Below are 17,462 nucleotides of genomic sequence, written 5' to 3'. Positions count from 1 at the left end.
GCTTTCTTTATTGAGGCTGCTGGACACAAACAGACGCTGTGGTTCACGCTGACTCTCAGCGTGGCTAACGCAGCCTGTGATTCATTAGTGTCACCATAAGCTGTGTGCCAACATCCTAGCCTGGACTCAGCGGTCGAGGAATGGATTGCTGACTCCTTACATTGCCCTGTTCAAGTCCATCATCAAGGCATTACCTGGTAGAAAAGGGATGATCCTCTGCTTGGGGTCTTTCTGACCTCCTTCAATGGGGAATTTATCCAGAAGCTGCATCTGCAACAGAAACAGAAATACATTTAGAGGGTACATAGGGCCACTCTGTCCTTCCTCCTCCCAGTCTCCTCTAACTGCAGGGATTATTTCTCGGCACGTCTGTGGTTTTACAGAGGATTGATAAATCAGAGAAATGGCTGGAATGAGTGACAGTGTCCGAGTGAGACTGTATCATAAAGTACAGTCACTCCCATAAACGGAGGGTAGGCTCCTGTGTGCACATTGGGACAGGGCCCAGGCAAATATCTGAAGCTGGCCTTTCTGCAGTTCTAAAATTAGGTATTCATCCTTCACTACAAAACAAATGCCTTGTCTCCAATCCCGTTTGGCTCCCTGATTGGTGAGGATGAAGGCTCCATCTGCCCTCTTGGACAGACCACCCACCTGGTTAGAACTGCTGCTCAGAAATAAGCGCAGAGGTTATTTTAATAAAAAACTGAATCTGTCTTCTTGTTGGCAGAACTATTCCCACTGGGTTTGTTCCCTTGACAGAGCACTCCTGCTTTCCCAGGGATGGATACACTGGGCAGAGGAGTTTCCAGCCCTTCTGGAAATGTCTTCCACTTCACTGTAATCCCTGTGACAACACCCCCGTGTGAGAGAGCAGGAGAGAAACAACTGTAGGGAAGGTGAATGCAGAGAATCAGCAATGCCCTGCTCGCAGACACAGGCAAAAAGATACTACAAAGGGGGACAAGCACAGACTGTATACAAGGAAATATGATGCAAATGCACACAGGGGGACGTTCACCCCTGAGCACATGGCCTGTGGACCCCTGAAGTCTCACTTATGACCTACTGGCTCTCTGAACAGAGATTAATTTCACCCATAGAGAGCATTTACAGCAAACTGAGACATTAAACCAGCAGATCCTCAACTCATCCGTGTTGTTATTATTAATCATGCTTATTACAGTAGTGCCTGAGGACCAACCGAGGGCTCCATTGTACACGGTGCTGTACAAACAGTCCCTGAGCCAAAGCACTTGAAGGCACTAAATCTGCACCATATGGAGCAGATTGCAGTCACCTCCCCCCACCTTCACTATAAAAGCATGGCCGTAGAGACTACACGTTGCAGCGCTGCAGTTTTCCAGGGGCTTTCCATTCAGATTGAGATAAAGCTATAAATGCTGGGACCTGTGGTCTCCAGGTAATATACATCCATTTTAACGATGGGGATTGGGTTCATGACTGACTCTGAGGGGAGAGCACCAAGCAACAGTCCTTGCAGCACTTCACTGTTCCATGGAGAACCCCCAGGAACAGTCTTCCACACTGACTAACCTAGACCCAATCCAGGACTACACGAGATCTGACAAAGGAGGAAGGTTGCATTAAATTTTCTGAAAGTCCCATGCCTACCATCTGGTGCGTCCTCAACTTTAACTCAGACTGTGATGATGTCAGAATACATACACTAAGCTATCGTCTTTTCAATCTTCTCCCAGATTTGGGGCTCACAAAGAAACCCCCATTGGGTCCCCCATTCAACACAACCCCCCTAAAAGCTTGGGCTAGGGGAAATACCTTGCAAATCTTGTATGACTCTCTCATTTCACCTGAGCTGAATCTACTATCATACAAAAAGAAAAGGAGTACTTGTGGCACCTTAGAGACTAACCAATATATTTGAGCATAAGCTTTCGTGAGCTACAGCTCACTTCATCGGATGCATACTGTGGAAAGTACAGACGATGTTTTCATACACACAAACCATGAAAATACAGACTAACATGGCTGTTACTCTGAATACTATCATACAAATCAACACAAATATTTACAGTGGAAGTGACAGCTAGACTCAGGGGATCTAATTTGCACTTAGATATAAAAAGGATACATTTCCAACCAGCTAGGGTGTGGGAGCCAGTACCATTTGCAACCTGAACAGATTTCCTTTTTTAAAAAATCCCAAAAGCTTTGCAAACACAGCAAAAAAAAAAAAAGTTTTGTTTTGTTTTTTTTAAACACAGATCCCCTCTCTTCTTCTACTTCACAGAACATCTTCAGCATTCTAAGCACATGGCACAGCAAGAGTAGAAGGAACATCTGTGCAGGAGAAAAAAAATAAAAGATCCTACATTTCCCCAAGGGAGCCAACCTTGTGAATAAATAGTTTGTGGCTTTAGGGATTGTTAGAAAACTTGCTTTTCTACCAATGGAGAAGGATTTTTTTTGTTGAAAATTTTGTTTTCTCTTAGGTAGAAGTCAGGGTGCCTGGGGTTGGACATGAGTAGAAGTTTCGTTTTTTGGGGGCAAGGGGGAAGGCAGTGGGAAAAGCCACTGTATAACTTACAGTTTTGCTGTCACTACACTTTTAACCAGGAAGATTATTCTCATTTTACTCCAGAGTGACTGACTCAAGCTGGAGCTGATACAAATTCCCGGGGTTATTCTTGGAGTTAAATTAGCTTGGCTAACGCAGGCCTTTTTAACCACATCAAGAGGGTCACAAAGTGTATAATTTAGCACTGTTTATCTAAAGGGCAGATATCAGCAAAATAGCTGGAGAGCCTGGCTAAACTTTCCTAATCAACATTTTCCTCCCAAGCTCTTGCTTCCGCCAGGAGAGCTCTTTCTAACAAAGATGTGACTGGACAGGGACGGATTTTCACACAAGTATGGCAGTCGGCTGCTGGGGGCTCTGCGCTTTTGGTGTGTGTTGCAAACATACCCCAGCCACTTGAGGAGAAAAGAGAAGTAACTAATGGTCAACCCATTGCTCTCATTCATGCATGAGGGAGCACACATGGTAAGGCTTCTGTGCTGCTAAAGATTAATGAGATGATGGGAAACCAACAATGCAATGGTAGAAGCTAAGAGAGCATTTATGATCACTGCACTGCTGGAAACTCATTCAGGACATTATAAAAAAGGAGATTACTCACCTGTAACTGGAGGTTCTTCGAGATGTGTGGTCCCCATCTGTATGCCACTGAGGGTTTACGCATGTGCACCATGCGTCCAGAGCTGGAGAATTTGAAAGTAGTAGTATCCATTGGTCCATGCATGTGCCCTTGCTTCGCCCCATGGTTTTGGAGCAATAAAGGATGGGGCGGACCGACCACGCTTTCAGTTCCTTCTCCACTGCAAAACGAACAGATCCGCAGCAGAGGCGAAGGAAGGCAGGACTACACACATCTCCAAGAACCTCCAGTTACACATAAGTAACCACTTCTTCAAGTGATGGTCCCTATTATATTCCGCTGAGGGTTATTAACAATTCAGAGGAGGGTGCAAGGAAGAGTATGGAATGGTTGAATGAAGAAACAAAGCATCCAGCGCAACATCCTGCACCAAGGCGTAACGTGCAGCAAAGGCATGTACCGAACTCTACTTGGCTGCCCTACATGTGCCCGGAAGCAGTACATTGTGAAGTGTGGCCGTAGTGGATGCATGTGCTCTTGTGGAATGGGCTCTCGCTCCAAGGAATGGAGGCAGCCCTGACCAGCGATAGAAGAGTGTCATGCACCCTGAAATCCACTAGGAAATCCTTTGTGTGGAGATTGCCTACTCCTTAACCCTCTCAGTTATAAGATAAACAATCAAGGGGACTTCCTGGTTGGTCTTCTCCTGTCCAAGGCCCTGCAGACATCAAGGGAGTGAAAGCACCACTCTTCCGCTGAGGCATGCGGCTTCGGAAAGAAAGCAAGTAAGAGTATGGGTTGGTTGAGATGAAAGCGGGATACAACCTTTGGTAGAAACTTGGGATGAAGATGCAGGGAGACTTTGTCCTTCTGGAACGTGGTGAAGGGGAGGTCCCCCATAATGGCCCACAGTTAACCTACTCTACTCGCAGAAGTAATAGCCATTAGGAAGGCGATCTTCATGGAAAGGAGGAACAGTGAGCATGAAGCCAGTGGCTCAAAGTGCACTTTTGTTAATGCTGAGAGAACGAGATTGACATCCCATTGGGGAGCAATAGGTTGTTAGGGGCATCCCATTGGGGAGCAAAAGTCCTGAGGAGACCTTTCCAAAACCTAGTAGTTAATCGATGTGTAAATATGTAGCGCCCTTCCATGGGCTGGGGATGCCTTGTCTTTATGGACAGGAGGTAGTCCAAAAGAAGGGGAATGTCCACTTCCTCAGGGGCAAACCCCTTCTACTGTGCCCAGGAGGCAAAGCATTTCCACTTGGCCTAATAGGAACACCTCATGGACTCTTTCCTGCTACTCGAAAGCATGTCCTGTACTGCCGATGAACATTCCCTTTCTAGAGAAGATGCCCATCCAAATACTAAGCTCTGAGGTGAAGCATCTGTGGGTTGGGATGTCTGATTCTGCCGTTGTGTTGTGTGAGCAGCCCCGAGAAAGAGGGAAGGGCAATCGGATGAACAGGCAAACATGCGGAGGTTAGGAAACTAAAATTGGAGGGGCCAAAACAGGACTATCAGGATGACGATGACTCTCTCCCATCTGATCCTGTGGGGGACTCATGGAAGGAGAGGAAGGGGGGGAAGGTGTAGCTGATCTGGTCCGATCAGTGGAGGATGACAGCATCACCTTGAGAGTGGATCCCGATACTCCTCCTTGAGCAGTATGTACTTTATTTGTTGTTGACATGAGAGGCAAAGAGATTCCTGGTCAGAGTCCCCCATTGACTGAAAATATCATTGACTACGGTGTCGTGAAGTTCCCATGCATGATCGGCCATGAATTTCCTGCTGAGAGAGTCTGCAATCACATTCTGAATCCCCAGAAGATAGGCTGCCGACAACAGGATCTTGTGGACAATGCACCAGTCCTACAGATGGACTACTTCCTCACAGAGCGCAGTCGACCTTGTGACCCTTTGTTTGTTGATGTAATAAATGGTGGTGATGTTGTTGGACATGATGAAAACATGTTGGGAGAGAATAGATGGGAGAAATACTCAACACTCTCCATACCGTCTGAAGCTCTAGAATGTTGATGTGCATTCTGGATTCTCGAGGAGTCCAAGTCCCTTGCATCATGTGCTTGGTCACATGGGCACCCCATCTGGCAAGTGATATGTCCGTGATAATCGTTCTGTCCGGGGAGGATGGGAGGAAAGGTATCCTGGCACACACTTGCCTCAGGTCCATCCACCACTGGAGGAAGGAGAGCACTGCAAAGGGATTGTCAGCAGAAGGTCCATGGTATGTCGCATGGGTGAATTGACTCTCTGGAGCCATATCTGTAAAGAGCGAAGGCGGTGAGATACGTGCAGGCCACGATGTGGCGAAGCAGGGATAGGCAAGTCCTTACCAGAGGAGGAGGACTGTTGGCTACTCAAGTGATGAGTTCCTGCAGAGTCTGGAACCTGTCCCTAAAGTAGGTATTCCCATGCTAAGACTGTGTCAATGGAGGCCCCTAAGTAGTCCAGGGACTTCCTCAGTCCATAGTATGGGATTAACCCCTTCCAGCCCAGCATGGGACGGGTATTCCCTGTCACACCTTCCCAAACAGGACAGGAGAAGGCTGGGCTCTCCAACTTAAGAAGCATTTCCTGGGGGTTTCCATGAGGCCGCAGTCGGATCCAGACCAGGGAACCCCCCCCGTACATCGGCCTGAGACAGCCAAGAGTGTGCCTCCGGCTTCAGAGATCACGCCTGGCTCTGCCAGCACAGCCGCTACTGACCTGTGCTGGGGCCTACTAGGGAAACAAGGAAGCATGCACGTCGGCATAGCAGCAAGTCTACCTCCAAACTGAAGAAGGATGATGCCCCTTCCACGAATTCCAGCCACGGGGAGACAGAGCATTCCAAGACGCACAGATAGGAGAAGAACCCACGCAGAACGGCAGATCTGCCAGTAGTGGGTACTGAGTCACGCACGCCCTTAATGTCGGCTTCCCTTAAGGCAAGGAAACCACTGGTTCCAGAACAGGCCTCTGCTCCGGTTCCGGCTATGGAGTGCATACCACTTAACACCAGGGAGACGGGCGACAGCACCTAAGCCACATAAACTCTCCGCCCTAGGGGAACTAAGATCTCCACGCTTTCCTCTACGCCTAACGAGGTACCATCTCCAACCCAGGACTTACCTCAGGCGAATCACGTTTCACCTCATCCCCCTGTGGTCATACGGTTCCACCAGTTCCACCGTACTGCCACTGTAGCCAGGAACTGAGTTTATCTCATTGGCGGATTCCGATTGAGCACAAGGACAGGACCACCCATTCCCTACTGCCGCTATGGGTACCCTAAGGGACCACAAGCTTCTTGGCATCACTGTCCTCTTCCCCAGCAGGGAAGCCACTGGTATCCCATTCCATGGGGCCCTCCACAGCACCTGTCAGATCTGTCCTGGATGAAACATGGGCTTCTCCCAAGTAGTACAGGCAGGGTTGGCACTCATTGCTGATCAAGAAGGACTGTGGGCAGGAAGCGCAGATCTTGAACCTTGGCGTCTTCTGCATAGTCCAGTACTACGCGTGGGTATTTGAGGGGGAGTAGTCAGAAAACAAAGTCCCCCAAAGTCTTAATTCTTCTAAAAACTACTAGTGAAGCTAAACTATGTAAAAAATACCTGTAAAAGACAAGAAAAAACTAACTATGTACAATTCTAAACCTCTCCCCCCACCCCCCACAGTGCCTCAGAGATGAGAGTAGCTGTGACTTGGACCATGTGGTAATGAGGAGGAGCTGGAGGCGAGCTCAGTCTGCCCCATCCTTTATCGCCTCAGATGAAACCATAAGGCGAAGCAAGGGCGAGCACACGGACCAACGGACACTACTAATTTCAAATTCTCTGGCTCCTGACACAAGGAACGCATGTGTAAACCCTCAGTGGAATACAATAGGTACCATCACTCAAAGAAGAACTTGGCAGCTCGGCCCATCTCTAACAAAAATGAAACCAAATATGGAACTATACAAAGAAACAAATGATAGATTCTAATACACTGAGCTCAGGGCTGCAAGCCAGGAACTTCTAGTTCCAGTCAGAGCACACTGCCCCTGAACTCATTAGTGTCCATAAACAAATAAATCCCTCTGTTTCTCAGGTTCGCCATCTGTAGAATGGGGATAGTAGTGCTTGATTCTCTAGCTTTCAAGGGGGATTGTGGCTTAATTAAATGTCTGCAGAGAGTTTTGAAGTTGAGAATTACTAGGCCCATAGCAAGTGTTCTCATACTATAGGAAATTATTATTCTTACATATTTAAACATGGCAGATGCAAAAATACTTCACCTGGAGTCTCTCCCTTGAACAATACACATTGCTATTTTCCTTCAAAATGGGTGAGCTTCACAAATGTCCTCTTGTTCTTGTTAATGCAATTTAATTTTGCAACAAGTCACACTGTGTCAGAAAGTACATTAGTGGGAGCAAAGACAATGTCACTAGGACACAGGGTGAGAGAAAGAGGAGAGTGGAGACTGGAAGAGACAAAAGGTTGGCATTAAGTCTGTAACCACTTGTAGACAGCATGGAACAGGTGAGTCTGAGCTGTATTTTTTGGAAAACGATCAGGAATCAATCAGTGAGGTGTCCTAGGCTGGAGTAGCTCATAGTCACATCATTTGATTAGCATTAGCAATGACTGAGTCTGCACCTAGAGCACTGATTATGATCCCACTGCTGCACCTCCAGCTATGACCAATAAGACATGCAAAGAGAAGTCTGTGAGCGTGACATCTGGGTGGGGGATCCGTTTGGAAACAGGGAGTGTATGTGGAAAGTGGGAAATGAGCACATGGAATCATGCTGAACAAACACAAGCAACTTCTGCCTTTTGATATAACAGATGTAGGGCCACAAATAATTCACCACCAAAACCACCCACTCCAGGCTTCACCTCTCCGAGTTATTTTGAGTGCCCAGATGGACTTCCTATACAAGCACTGCTCATCAGCATTGTGGTTTACACTGAGCAATCTCAGCCTTGCAGCTGGCTAAACGGTATTTAGAAGGACAGCCTACGAACATTGTGGTCCAGATTATGAACCTGCGATTCACACTGGCAAGCAGAAACTCATAAAAATAATCCCATTAAAATCAATGGCATTACTCATGTGCGTAATTACTAGCCAGTGTGAGTCAGGGGTTCATAATCTGGACCAATACATGCATGTGGATACATTTTAGTCCTTGCTACACTTGTGCAACCAGAATGAAGACAACCAGTTTGCATGGGTGGTACGGCGGATAAGAGTTGCACGTGTTATCCTGCTATTGGGTGTTTTTCCTTAAAGCCCCAGATCCTGGAGGCAAGTGACTGTGTGAGAATCTGAGCTTTCTTTTAAAAAAGAAAAAGAAAAAGTTTCTAGCCCTCATGGTTGCAGAAAAAAGCTGGGAAACATGACCCAGGTGCACCCCAAAAGGTTCATAAACCAGGAGGCTAATAAAAATAGGCTACCCAGCAGGCTATGGTACCACACAGTTTTAATGCCTACCAACACTAAGTGACTTTTTCAAATCAGCTTACAACTTACAAATCAGCAGCTCCTTTTCAGCAAATTATAAAAGAGCCACTAGTGCGAAGCAATGCAGACATGATTCGAGCCTGTTGCAAAGCAATGCAGAGTCACAGTCACATTGCAGATGCTTTTTCAGATTAGGCGTGAAAAATAACCAGTTTAAGAAATTAAAACCGTGGCCACTAGATTGAAAGGAGCAGATTTCTGGCATGCCACGATTTACTGTACACTGTATTTTCATCTCCACGGGGGGTGCAAACGGGTTTTGTGCATTCAGCTGAGGCAATACCATTTTACCTCCAACTCTACTGAAGGCATCAAGAAAACAAGGGACATCAGGACTCTGTTTTTAGAAACCTCCAATGACGGGGATTCCAGAACCTCCTTCAGAAGCCTATTCCAGAGTTTAACTATCCTTAGAGTTAGGTTAGATATTAGGAAAAACTTTCTAAATCTCCCTTGTTGCAGATCAAGCCCATTACTTCTTGTCCTAACGGCAGTGGACATGGAGAACAATTGATCACCATCCTCTTTGTAACAGCCCTTTACAAATTTGAAGATGGTTATCAGGTCCCCTCCCTCAGTCTTCTTTTCTCAAGAAGAAACATATCCAGTTTGTTTGTTTTTTAACCTTCCCTCACAGGTCAGGTTTTCTAAACCGTAGATCATTTTTTGCTCTCCTCTGAACTCTCTCCAGTTCGTTCCCATCACTCTAAAATGGGGTGCCCAGTATTGAACACACTACTCCAGGGGAGGCCACACCAGTGCCAAGCAGAGCAGGACAAATTACTTCCCGTGTCTTATATATGACACTCCTGTTACTGCATAAAGGCTAATATCATCCGAGGGTGTAAGATCAGCAAGAATCCCTGAGACGCAGAAGCAACTGGTTTCCCTTTAAAAAAAAAAAATCTTAAGCAAAAACCTTCAGGGTTTCCAGGTGACATGACCAAAGATTACAGTATTAGGATATGTTCTGAATTAAATATAGTGTGATTCGTGAGAAACAGTCAAACAAAAGCAGGGAAATCCATGTAAAATAAAAAGAACAGCCACGTAAAGGATGGGATAATCCCCAAAGGGATTTTTAGGTCTGAAAATTTTCCACAGAAATCTTGGAACTCTTACAAGCTATACAGCATCAAAGTGAAATGGTTGGGTCTTTTCCCCCTCCATAATCCATCAAAAAAGAGCCCACTAAGAAGGCCCATTTCCCAGCTAAAATTATTTTTCATCTTTCATATAGAAATGATAATTTTTCTTAAATTCTAGGAAGCAACTGCAGCACTTGTGGCTCAACCAGCTTGTAAGACATTTGGAGATGCTGGTTAAATATGAAGGATGCATTTGCTCCATCTGAGAGTCACTTCGCAGGATGGAAGCACTGTACTTTCACCAAGCAGCTAATGAATGTCACATGTAGCTTAGCATCCCCGGCACACAGTGAGCCTGTGTGACCTAAACATTCACAATAATTACAGTTTGGGCAAAAACTATTTCATGCTTTTTCCATCAAAGGTCCTCATTTGGCCCTCATTATTATAACATTTGAGCGCCTCACAATCTTTGACGACTTTATCCTCACACTTGTCAGGTAGGGAATTGCTGCTATCCCTGTTTTTCAGGTGAGGTACAGAGAGACTAAGTGACTTGCCCAAGATCAGGCAGGACATCTGTGGTGAAGCTAGGAAGGAACTCAGCTATACCAAGTCCCAGGCTAGAATCCTAACCACTGGACCATCCCTTTCCAGGCTCTTTTAAAGATGAACTGGATTCCTGTCACTATTTCTAGAGTATAAGGCTTAAAGGTAGAAAGAGATGGGCCTAGGGTCTCTTACATGGGGCCAAATGGAGGTTGGCGTAAATGGGAAATTGCCAGCACAAATGCAGCTGTGACATAAACCAGGCTGTAAATAAAACATTCATACATAGGCGACTGTTAAAATGGGCGCAACTAGCAAAAGATGATAACTAAGTCACTCGTGGAGGTCACGGAGTCCATGATTTTACGAGACCTCTGTGACTTCCTGAAAATTCCAATAGTTCAGCCCCGGGCAGTGGGGCTCCAGCTTGAGCCCCACGGCGCCGGGGCTCCAGTTTCAATGAATCCATGATTTATAGTTTATTGCCCGTGTCCTGTCAGTGACTTTTAATAAAAATACCCGTGCCAAAATCGTAGCCTTACCTATAACTTCCACCAATTTGTCATTCAGTGCGAGACAATTGAGCGTAATCCACAAATCAAGAAGGCAGAAGCAGTATGAGATGTAGGAGGAAAAGCAACTACTGGGAGGGTGTAAGATAAAGAGTTCATTACACACACACACTACGCTACATTCGTACCATCCCCTACTCTCCAGGGGTACCCAACTGATGAACAGGGCACAACTCCCATTGACTTCAGTGGAAGTCACACCAGCTTGTGGTAGGGTTGGATCTGGACATACGCCATGTCAAATCAGTTCAAGTTACAATCACCGGGCTTTGATCTTTTTCTCGCGCACGCTACTGTAAATTGGGGTAGCTCTACTAAAGTCAATAGCATTTATATTGGTTTTACCCCTTGTGGAATCGTGCCTCCTTGTTCGTCCAATCAACGTCATACTGGAACAGAGTTACACAGAGTTACTACCCTGTGACCAATTTGCACCTAATGGGTAACTTACACCTCCATTTATGGCACTGCATAATTTGACCTAACGTGCAAACTTTGCTCTCATTTACACCCTTGTAAATCCAGACCAACTCCACAGATTTCAATCCAGTTACTTTGCATTTACACCACCATGACAGCAAAATTTGGCCCAGCTCATCCAAGAATAGGCCTTTGCTTAAGACTGGTGACCTTCCCATTATGCCTTGTGTATAGTTCGTAAACAAATTCAAGTGAATTGAAAAGGGCTCAATTGATAGCAGTGGAAACAGATATATTTTTAATCTCCCAGGCAGGTAGTGCCTGGAAACAGCAGATGTTAGTTTCTTGCAGTTCTTCAGCTACCTGCCTTCACTAGGAAGATTCAGATGGCACTGCAAGGTACAAAAGTACAGCATGGAAAATGCAGCTTACAGATGGGAGTATGGAGAAAGGCATTACAGTAAGCTTCCTTATGCTGGTCCAACAGCCATCTCCTTCCTCTCTGCTCTGGAGTTTTGAATCTTCTATAATAAAGAGACTAACAACCCCCGTCCAAGATGGCCAACTTAATCAAATCCTATGATGAATCTAATCTAATATCTATTGGGAAATGGTTTGCAACTCTTTATTCCCATGATGATCATAGGATTTGAACGGTAACCATTGACCCTGAAAACAAGCACTAAGGGACGGATGATGCTCCACTAAATTGCACTGAAGTTTTACGATGGAACAACTCCTCTAAAGCCAATGAGGTCACCCCATAGTAAAACTGGTTTCACATGGTGGCGAATCAAACCCAAAATATATAGAGCGGGCCTGGGTCTTACCTCCCACCCATTTTACAACGGTTGAACTCCACTGATTTCAATTAAACCGGGTGAGCAGAAACGGATTTTTTTAAAACCAGTGCAAAATTCTAGTGTGAACACGCTAAAACCCTCGATTTAAACCTGGTTTATAGCCCCACAGCCAAAATCGATTCATTACCCTACTAAGCTACGTCAATATAACCTATTCTTAAAGATGTTTAAGAGCGATCACACAGGGGTTAGCAGTGGTTGATCTAAATCTGTTAAAAAACACACATTTAGTTAAACTGGTGCAAGTTCATGTGTGGATAAGTCCCGACTCCTTATTCACACTGCTATCAATAGGATCAGAATCCGGCTCTGAATGGGTGAACGTTAATGAGTGAACGTTTTCACAATCTACAAATCCCCAAGAGCCTGTAAGCTTGGCTTGATATATTCCCGCATTGAAACCACAGCTAACTTTAAGCCGACATTGAAAACAGAAAACAACAGCTCAAAAACACAATGACACATCTTACTTTGGCAACTCCAACTGAAACGGTGTCTGGCAGCTTCCCAGGATGCTGATCATAGCTAGGGGAGGGGGGCGGGGGGGGGTTAGACTGCCCAACTAAGTGTGACTCCAAAAAAACCATGCTGTGCATTCTAACGATGTACTCCCGAGAGTTACCTTCCCCACACCCGCTTAAAAAAAAAAAAAAAAAATCTTTCAATGGTTTGCCTGAGGGCCTTGTTCTAAACATACTTCTCCTGGCTTTGGGGTAATTCAGAGAGGAGTTCAGACAAAGAATCTTATCACTCGAGTGGAGAGATGCAGCTGCACATGTAACCGATATTCTGCTCTGGGCCTTATGGGAGTTTTATAAAGCTGCCAGCAGGGTGATCATTTTTAAAAAGGTTTTAGTTCCAGCTGCAAGTCTTTATTCCCCCAGTTTTAGGTGTGTTGCTGGCTTGTAGGTGTTTTGTTCTGTGCAGAACTGACATCACCTGGCTCAATAGGCTTGGGAGAACTCCTGAGGCTTTTTTTAACTTTCACAGCACTGACAGATGGGCAGCCAGAGTCATAGGAGCTGCCAGGTGGGGAAGGAAGTTGATAGCATACTGAATTTCAAAGGTCCCACACTAGGTTTCATCTGCAGTGAGCAGAGAACTTGCAAATTGGAAAGTAACAAGAAATACATGACAGGTTTCAGAGTAGCAGCCGTGTTAGTCTGTATTCGCAAAAAGAAAAGGAGGACTTGTGGCACCTTAGAGACTAACCAATTTGTTCGAGCATAAGCTTTCGTGAGCTATAGCTCACTTCATCGGATGCAATACATGCTCCCTCAGCAATGAAGTCACTTTTCCAGGTTCATTTTTGTCACCACCATCACCATGGTCTACTAGCACCTATGCACATTTCTATCCACAGTCTCATCTGTTCTGAGGGTTGATGTTCAGGGGTAATAATAAGGGGAGAAAACATATTGGAAACCAGTCCAATTGTTGCTGATCAAGTGCATTCATTGTGACTACCTGTATTTGAGTATACCCAAATTATGCAGCTAACATAAAAGGAAAATTATAATCTTATCATTGGCATGATTATCACACGGGGTTCTTAGCAGGATGTCCAAATCCCAAATTGGTTTGCTCAAATCACTGCCTCATCACTACAGAATGGGTATTTATGTGCAGAGCGGAGTGCCCAAATACTACATTCTGAGGTCTGTTAAACAAGGTGCTCAGATTTGAAATCTGGGCTCCACAAATTGGGAGTCAGGATGTAGGACCCTGTAGGGATGTACAAAGCTATTCTGCTGACTCAGCCTGCCAGACAAACCAGGAGAGTCCCATTAGATCCATGCAGGAGCATGAATAGCTGAGCGTCTCTCCAAAGCAAGAAAGTGCCGAAGGGAGGGACAACACGTCCTGCAGGGAAAACCCTAACCAGCCCCCCCTTAGAAGGGAGACAAAGAGAAAAGCAACAGGCGTCTAAGTTCAGTCCTGCCTTGGAGCGTTCTTTCTTTATTTGAGAATGAAGGCAAACCTTGGAAAGTGGGTGAGTTTGGACAACAGCCACTTAATATGTGCTGTCAGGAGCTGGGTGGTCATAGCAACTGTTTACAGGCCGTCTGTGTTAAACTGTACGCACTCCTCCATTACTCCAGAGCTTGCATTCAGAAGAGGGCCTTTCCTCCCGGGACACATTGCTAGTGGACCAGATGGTGTATGGTATCAATTACAGTCCTGGTAAATTGGCTGAATATTAAAAGCCTTGATGGAGGTCTACGATAAAGACGTTATAGGTTTTTAGCCAGCTGGCTTTTAAGTCGCCAAGTCTTAAGTCAAGAAATATTGTCATCACTGTGAGTTTTCCAACCTTTCACTAAGATCTGGGTGGGATGAACAGCATACACAGGGATAAATCACCATGAGCCGTAACCTCATCTGGTGTAAAAGGGCATGGTTCCAATGAAATCCAGGAAGCTGCACCAGTCCTTTACACGAACTGAGGATCTGGTCCCATGTCTTCTCTGGTTGGGTTCCAGCTAGTTTCACTCAATGATGTTCCTAGAGAGCTCTCACTTGCTACCCAATGGTTGAACCTTTGTCCTTTGTGACTAGTTGAATCAAATAGAGGAGGTACAAGGTGGTGAGAGTGCAGATAAATCAGGACTAAAATGTTAGCTGTCTTCCACAAGAACAGCACAGGCCACTAGGAAAATATAACACTGTGTGGGTGTATAGCCAAGGATGCACTGGATGATGCCGAAAATCCAGCTGCAAAGTTATCTTGCTTAATTAGGTTTCAGAGTAACAGCCGTGTTAGTCTGTATCCGCAAAAAGAAAAGGAGGACTTGTGGCACCTTAGAGACTAACCCATTTATTTGAGCGTGAGCTCACGAAAGCCAATGATGTTTCTTCTCCACATCATCACATGTACTATAACCTTGTATATTCAGGAAGAGAGGAGGAAAACCTGTTTGGGGGGGGGAGAGGGTGTTTTTAAAAAACCCTAAATCTTCCCTCCTTCAACAGGTGCAGTGACGTGATTAAGCCTGCTTCCAAAGATAGGTTTTCTGTAGAGCCTGAGTGACTTGATGTAGATATAACACGGGGTGGGCGTCTTTGAAATCTCACCCTTACTTTGAGCCTGGTAGATTAGTACTAATATGCAGAAGGATTTGGGGTGTGATTTGAAGATGCTCCTACTTCCAAGACAGGCAGCAACAGACAGATGGTGGAGAGAAGGGACACTGCTTTCTATCCCAGAGGGTGAGAGCACCTCTGGGAAATCTAGACTAGCTGGGGATTAACTCATTATCACCATGGTTTAAAAAACAAAACAAAACAAAAACCCAACCCACAGGATTGAAAACAAACAACAAACAATGGTCCATCCCTATCTATCGGGCTAATTAAGCAAACTGCTGGGCAATTTCTCTTTTAGCTAGATTGCCATTCTGTGTACAGAGGAGTTTGGTCTGGAGTCTGAACACGATTTAAAAACCAATGCTTTCAATGAGAGATGGGCTGAAAATGGAACCGTATATTTATAGCCCTTCCAAATTTCAGTGGAGGGGGGGGAGGTTCTGATTTTAATTCCCTAGATCTGAACCTGTCCCTACAATTATTGATTCCAGCTCAGATCCAAACAAAAGGAATCCATTTCTAAGATCTATCCATGGGAAGATAAGATACCCATCACCATAGCATTTGCACATCTCACAATCTTTAATGTACTTATCCTCAACACCCCTGTGAGGACAATGCTATTGTCCCTATTGTACAGATGGGGAATGGAGGCACTGAGAGATTAAGTGACTTGCCCAAGGTCAGACAGGAAGCCTCTGGCAGTGGGGAGAGCTGGCTTTGGTTCTTGAGTCCCAGTCTTCTGCTTTAACTACAAGAGATACAGGAAGGAAGGATGATATATTCTTCTCTCATGGCCCCAGAGAGATTTAATCACCCTAAGAAAACAAGAGCGGGTACACTATACCAACAAGCCACTAGACTTGGGGTTGAACTATTTGGTTTGCCTCAGATGTGAGCATTCCTGGTCTTGAGAAGAAGAGCCCTTTGATTTCATGGGTTTCACCACACTGAAGCCTAGAATTTGATCCAAACCTGCCTGATCTGTTCCTATTGGCAGCGCTCCGTACTATTGACACAAAGAGGGAAAGAGGGTATTGTCTAGCAGCTACAAGAAGGGACTGGGAGTCATGAATCCTGAGTTCTCCCAGATCTACCAATGATGATTTTTGGCTAGTCCCTTCACATCTCTGACTCTCCCCCTGCGCCATCAGTAAAATGGGGAGGATAATAATACTGCCTCCCTAACTCAGAAGGGTGTTGCTAGGCTAAATTCATCTGCATTTGTTCAGATGGAAGTCACCTTTAAAAAAAACAAAGTGATTTATTTACACTAAGTTCTTCAGGACAGGACTGGCTCTTCCTAGGAGTTTGCACAATGCCTGGCCCCAATAGTCACTGGAGACTGGAGGCACAAATGTAATATAAATAACATAATATAACAACTATTACCAAAGAAAGATAGGCTCCTACCCTTAACCCACTGGCTTGTTTGAGGTCAATTATTTAAAAAAATAAATAAATAAGAAAATAAACGGTCTTTTGTAAGATGGACTTCACTCTGACATGGAAAATACACAGCTCCTAGCATCGTGAGACATGCAGCAGAGGGAGCCCTGGAGTACGAATTAAATCCGATTGTTCAGCGTGGCTAACTTCCACGATCTAACTCCATTCCCCAGAAATCATTCTCAGAACCAAGACAGCTGAATTTGAGGAGCCCTCTGGAAGATGTTCACCATGGCCTTCATTCTGAACCCAAAATCAAATATAGCATATCACAGCAAATACTTCACTGGGGTGTTTCTCCTCCCCACCCCCCACTCTCCTATTTGTTGCAAATTAAATGGAAGAGCAGGTGTTCAGACCGCAAGCTCAGCACTGCCTAAGCCTGTGGGATGACTGAAAACCCTTGGAATGTCTTTCTGGAGTGCTGCATCTTCCCAGGGACCTGACTCAAAGAGGAAAACCAGATTAGACAGGAGGGGGGGGATAAAGCTCTGGCCTCAGACTCCGTTATCAGAGGGTGCTTCCGAAGCCCTGGACCCCTGTGTAAGCATGACTGTCAGGCTTCTGGTGGAGACCTTGGCTCCCCTTGTTCCACCTAGAGATGTTACGGAGGTCGTATGTGTTGGGGGGACCTGGTTATAAAACATTAGATCCTCACTATGGTTAAACATGGCTCAGTTTTCCAGTGTAGGCTTTGTTTTCACTGACAAAGATGTCTTTTTGCAGCAAGGTAACGAAAGCGCTAGTTATTTCGCTAACCAATTTATTTG

The 17,462-nt window shown here is 45.3% G+C and overlaps 1 protein-coding gene across 3 annotated transcripts in view; it reads right to left on the bottom strand.

Moving 5' to 3' along the window:
* The window catches only part of SH3PXD2A (SH3 and PX domains 2A), a 388,224-nt gene that overhangs the window by 275,696 nt on the left and 95,066 nt on the right, over positions 1-17,462 (bottom strand). For all 3 annotated transcript variants that reach the window (XM_048856158.2, XM_048856161.2, XM_048856160.2), the window contains exon 3: positions 195-270. In XM_048856158.2, the coding sequence (XP_048712115.2) occupies positions 195-270 (76 nt within the window). The remainder of the gene's footprint in view (positions 1-194; positions 271-17,462) is intronic.

The sequence above is a fragment of the Caretta caretta genome, chromosome 7 (genome assembly GCF_965140235.1).
Source record: "Caretta caretta isolate rCarCar2 chromosome 7, rCarCar1.hap1, whole genome shotgun sequence".
Classification (NCBI taxonomy): domain Eukaryota; kingdom Metazoa; phylum Chordata; order Testudines; family Cheloniidae; genus Caretta; species Caretta caretta.
This window is presented reverse-complemented; position numbering and strand designations above follow the sequence as displayed.